A 6,000-nucleotide genomic window follows, 5' to 3' on the forward strand; every position below is an offset into this window, starting at 1 on the left:
GGTAAGGAAAATAGAACCAACATCATTTTGACAGCTCCCCCCCCTTAGACCTAGAATGATTCCTGAAGTAGTCGATTTGGCTGATTAAGCAGGGTAGTGCCTATTGGTAACATTTCCATGTCACCTAAGTTAGCTACTGGAGCCTCCATTTGCTACTAAGGCAAGGCCACAAATTTCGCTGGACAGTGCTCTGTGGATTCCCAGGTCTTAACAGCCTGTTTCGTTTCTTAGTGTCTACCCTGAGTGATTCTGGCAATGCTCCTTGCTTGAATGCCTCAGCTTTGAGGCATAGAGTGGAGGTTAGCAAGAGCCTCTTGCCCCCAAGCTGTATTCTAGTAGCAGCACTTTCAACAAGAGGCATCTTCTGCTTTGGGGTTATTGGCAGGTGCTTTGGAAGGGCACATGGGTCATGGAACCCAGTCCTCTCTCTTGATATGTTTATGGTACTGATTCCTCTCAGCTTCTGCTGAACTAAGAGCAATTATATTTGTATTTTTATAGCCCTTTAAGATATTATCTACATTATCAAGTAGTAATATATATAATTAATTGGGTCAAACATAACATGGTTATGAGCTCTGTTGCTGGGTTGCTTGGGTTCAAATTCTGACTGTCACTAAATAACTACTTAATCTTAAAATTTCCTCATCTTTAAAACTGGGATGTTGATAATTGTAAAACTCAAATGAGTTAACATACTTTTAAAACTGGCACAAAGCAAGTGCTAAGTGTTAGCTTTCATTTTAATGAATAAAAATAATTCTTATTCAGTAGTTCTTAATAAATATATCCTATTAAATGGAGGTAAAATTCAATAGAAATTATTAAAAAGGGGACTGCTTCATGGGCACCCCTAGGCCCCAAACTCTCCCAAAAGCCCCATCCATACTCCATGATCCACCTCCTCTTGTAGAAGTGCTCACAGAGCTGTTGGAGCCCTCAGCACCTAGCCAATGCCTTAGAAATCCCCATTGCTATACCACCAACTGCTCCCCAACTCTCCCAAAACCAGAGTCCCATTGATGCTGTAGTTCCCCCAAATGGACGTGTAAGGGTGACTCCAGGGGATGTGCTAGTCAGTAATGGGCAGCTGCAGTCAAATGCTGGCAACCATCACCAGGGAAACCACTTCTCCTGCCACATTTAGGACCTCTGGCTGAGCAGCAAGAAGCAGTGGAGGCTGGTCAGCACAGCTTCCCAGGGATGCCCATCTGGGAATCCCAGAGCCAGGGAAGGCCAGTCCTCTTGGGTTCACAGAAGCCAATGACAATGGCAGTGTCTAGAAGGCAAGAATTGAGGCCGGGGTGAGGGGTAGGTTACTGGCATGGGCATTAACAATTAGAATGCATGCAAGAGCAGGGTCTTGATATGCCAACATTAATAGTCTGTTGGATCATGGGGAAGGACTGGGCTGAGAGTAAGGAGCAGCTGGGGGCGGAGGGGGGAAGCTTAGGGTAGTGGCTGCTTACCAAGTAGTAGGGAAGTACTTTTCTTTTAAGATTGGGGGAAAAAAAACCCACAACTAAGTAAAGCTGTCTCAGCCCTTAAAAGGACCCAAGAGACTGGAAACCAGAACCAAGAAGCCACTGACCCACAAAGTTCTCTCTCCGTCATCTCTGCCTTCCTCTGTAAGGGCAGACTTAAGCACACCAGCTTTTCTGCTTTCAAGTTCACATACAACAGCTCCAGCCACAAAAAGAGATGGGCTTTCTTTTCTTGAGCTCAATTCCGAATTCTCAAGGACTGGGATGCTTGGGTCCATCTATGGCCAGGATGACAGATAACGGACAACATGGCAGCCAGAACCCCAACCCAGTGAAGGTGGGTTTCTGACTGAGGAGTCACTGTTAATGGAGTAGATACGCTAGCTTTTTACCTATTTCACAGATAAAATTAGAAAGGTAGATGAATGTAAAAGGCCCCGTATGCCGTGATGCCCTGAAGTGGGTGATGAGGACATGTGGTTTTATAAGAAACAGATGATCACTTCACTAACTGAGATGACGAATACAAGTAACAAATTTGAAGAGACAGAAACTAATGTAATTTTGAACATATGAGTTTACCTGCTAGACCATCCAGATGGAAATATGTGGTAAATGGGTGGAAACAAAGGAGAGGCATAAACTTAGGAGAGGCAGGCATTTTCAGACAAGTTTCGGTTTAGACATTCACTAGATGGACTGTTTTTTCACATTTAAAATAAAACTTTTACCACAATAAATAGAACAATGTATTAAAACTCACTTCCACAGTTGTCCAAATTATTTTTTTAATCATGACTTAATTTAAAAAAATTTTTTCACCTTTCTTTAACTGTCAAGTTTTCTTTGGCAAATTTATTCAAAACACTAAATTTTCATTTTAGAACCTAGTTTATACTTATATAACAAAGGCCCTAAATTGATCCAGGTTCACCAGGATACCTTTCTCTAAGCCCTAATGGTTTACATCTTCCTTTTAAAATGTATAAATATCTTTTAATTACATTGTCATCCACAAAGACATTCTGGAGAAAAAAATTATGAATTAAACACCTATAAATTCTTCTTCATTTCTGTTATAGTGTAGCAATTTATCATCTAACCCATAGTGGTCTATCAGCTGAGTAAGGCTTAGTTTCTTGTTCTCCTCAGACATAGCTGACTGCAGCTCATAAAGCAACAGCTGGCTACAGCTTCTCCACTTCTTTATTAACATCTGTAACTGAGACAGGTCATTCTGAAACAGAAAAAAAAAAAAGACATAAATGTGTGTCAGTAACTAGATAGCCATCCTAACTTACTTAATGAAAGTTGTCAAATCAGTCGATGAGTAGTAGGTTTAAAGGGTAACACATTTGGACATAAATGGGACTTCTACCCAGGAAAAAAGTAGGATGGTTTTAAGTAACTATCACTCAAATTGAGTTCTATGGCTGTTTTGTTTGGTAGAAGCTCTGGGCTATCCTTACCCTCAGGGAAAAATCGAATCATTAAATAGGGCAAAACTATGTAAAGAAGCAACAATATGGGTTAAAAAAAACAATCTACTTTTTCTACCACAGCTGTACTTTAAGAAATGATATTTAAATTAATATTTTTCAATGTCACTATCTCATAAAACTCAAGTAATTATATTTAGAGAAGTCCTAAAAATTCAAGAGAGCAAATAAGATACAGTATTCCATCATTTATGACACATTGCTGGGGAAGAAGGCGCAATTGCAATATACATGAATGATCCAGGTAAGTGAGGGTCATCTTCTTCCAAGTGCCCAAATTCTATTTTCTTCAACCTTATCTGGGTTGAAATCTAAAATCTAATATATATTTGTTGTTTTCTTAAAGAAAATGCTCGGAATATTTTAATAATTTGTTACACATAATTGAATAACAAAAGATCATTACTAAAATTACTTTTCATTGTACTCTGTGGTCCATTTTTAGCTTTTTTTCTCATTCACTGTCACTGTTGCTTCTGTTCTCATTGCCACTTGCAGCTAACATTTGAAGCTTCTAATACTGCTGTGGGCTGGAAACTAGATAGAAAGCTTCAACTGCATATGAAATAAGGGCTGGGACTTTTAAAAGTTATACCTGGTGTTTAGAGGCCTCTTCTGCTCTACTCTAAATCTATGACATATTTGAGTTAAAGCTGTTGGAAGCCAGGTTTCTGGATACTTGGCTTACTTCTTATTATGCTAAAATAAACTTTTCTTTTTGAAATACTTTCCTACCATTTATCTAAAAATAAAAAAATTAATTAGGCAATGGTTCTGAAATTCTTCTTACCTTTGATCTATACATTTTGACTAGTTTTAGCCTCCGAAGAAGTTCTTCTTTCTCCTGAATCTGCTTCACCAATTTTGCTTTTTCTTTGTTTAATCCATGTTTGGGAAGATTCTCACTCATAAAGTCATTCTGGAGATCACTGCATGACTCAGAATCAAGTGATTTAGATGCACATGCATTGATATTCTTGAAGGTATTTTTCAAATACGTACTTTCTTCAAATTCACTGTCTATGTGTTTAAAATTTTCTTGAAATTCCAAACAGTTTTCTTCTGTTGAAGGTGCTGGTTTCTCTGAAAAGGTCTGATCATTTTCTTCACTCTCTACTTTAAGTCGTTTTACCACACCATAACAAGAATTAAATGAAGATCTAGTTTTCCTTAATCGTTCCCTAAGGGTTGCACTCATAGGCTGAAAAAGGCATCAAACGTTAATAATGTTAATCAAGACTTGATATAAATAAATCTACTAGAAATCAAGACCTTACGTTTCTATGGCAGACACCACCAGATGACTTTCTGTCTCCATATATCTAAAGCAACCATCACAAAATATCTTTAGTTCCTGTAAGCTCCACTAAGTTTTAACCCCTTTTTATATTAGCAGAGCCGGCACCCTTCTAAAACAGTGCTGAAACACTTATCTCAGTAATCACAAACATTTGTTCAGCAATTGTGCCAAGCCTGACATGGTTAGGTGCTTCAGAGTTACAAATTAAGGAAACGACCTAGATCTTTCCCCCAAAGACCTTCATGATGTCAGATTCAAACTTCCTGTTTGGAATGCTGTAAAAACTTGAACTGAAACTAAATGAAAATAATTGGGTCAAGATGAAAATTTGAGGGGAAGGTCCAATACATTATCTAAGGGGAAAGACCTAAAATTATGTTAATAAAATTTTTACTTACTAATTTACACATTACGTTAACTGACAATGTTCAGTAGACTTGAAACCACCATTGCCACAATACTTAGAAATATAGACTAGATCCACTGAAAGAACTAAGATTTTCATACTTGTTTTCTTGAACTGCTTGTACGAGGAGACGGTGGATTGGCACCAGCCTGTGGAGTGCTAGGTAACACCACAGCTGAGGCTGATGGACTTTCCATCTTGAAATCTTGCTTTACTTCTAAAAAACAAAAAATAATCACAAAACGGAAATCAAATTAACCCACACCTCTATATATTCCTTAATTTTTATCAAAGAATTTTTTATTGTTTTACATAACATCACCAAGTAAGCCAGCCAACTTCCTTCTTTCACTTAGTTGTGATTCATTCTTCTTTTTTTTTTTCAGTTTTCCATTTACTTTCCTAAATCGGATTGTGTTGCTCATTATGGTGACTACTAGTTTTTTTCATGACAAGTTAACTAGCTAGCATCTCATATGAACAACTCCACATTTGTTTTTATTGATGGATAAAATCTGACAAAAATCCTCAAAATCTGACATATTCGGGGGGGTGAGTTGGATAACAACTTTGGATAGTCAGGAATTCTTTCATTTCATTACGCCAGCTTCACAATGAAAGGAAATGTAACTGAAATCTTGACTCAAAAAAAACATAGACCTGTCACGCTACCCTAAATCCTAAAGGCTGTGTGCCTAAAACAAATGACCCTCCAGGCCTGAGGAACAAGGAGCCCAAGCACAGGTAAACTTCCTCCTGTCTGCATCGTTTTCGATTAAGCAGCTAAGAGACCCTGAAAAGGAGAGACTGAAGTTTGCTTCTCAAACAAAGGCCATGAAACTTTACCGGGAAAAATACCACAGGGAGTCCTCCCTCCCCTCCCGCCACTACAGCAAGCCCTCGAGAGACCCCAGGCCTGAGGTGGAGCTGAGAAGTTCCCTGACCAGGGAAAGGGAGCGCTACTCGACTCCCCACCCAATCCCCGAAGAAGTCCAGTTCTCAGACGCCCACTCTATGCCCAGCACGCTACCTCTCTCCGCCATCCCCGGAGAGCGTAGAGAACTAACCCAGCGGCTGCCTGCAGCCGGGAGTCTGAGAGGCGGGGCCGCCCGGGAGGCGGAAGAGACCCGCGATTGGCCAGATTGACTGACGCGCGCAGCTCCACTCAGCCCCGCGCCCGGAGCGGCGGGACTGCGCGCGCGCGGCCGCGAGCCTCCGCAAGGGAGCGGGGCGAGGCCGCGCGGGAGGGGCCGAAAAGCGTGATTGGCCAGGTTGACCGAGGCGCGTAGCTCTGCTCCGCCCAGCGCCCGA

General features: G+C 40.4%; 1 protein-coding gene across 1 annotated transcript; it reads right to left on the reverse strand.

Annotated features, from left to right (window-relative positions):
• Nucleotides 1–2,149: 2,149 nt before the first annotated feature.
• Nucleotides 2,150–5,771, reverse strand: SFR1 (SWI5 dependent homologous recombination repair protein 1). Its single transcript, XM_060033572.1, has 4 exons — nt 5,720–5,771; nt 4,791–4,906; nt 3,774–4,184; nt 2,150–2,721 (listed from the first exon to the last, which is right to left on the reverse strand). The coding sequence occupies exons 1-4, from the start codon at nt 5,730–5,732 to the stop codon at nt 2,530–2,532; spliced, it is 732 nt and encodes a 243-aa protein (XP_059889555.1). The 5' UTR covers nt 5,733–5,771; the 3' UTR covers nt 2,150–2,529.
• Between the last annotated feature and the right edge of the window lie 229 nt (nt 5,772–6,000).

Source organism: Delphinus delphis, chromosome 16 (assembly GCF_949987515.2).
Source record: "Delphinus delphis chromosome 16, mDelDel1.2, whole genome shotgun sequence".
Lineage (NCBI taxonomy): Eukaryota > Metazoa > Chordata > Mammalia > Artiodactyla > Delphinidae > Delphinus > Delphinus delphis.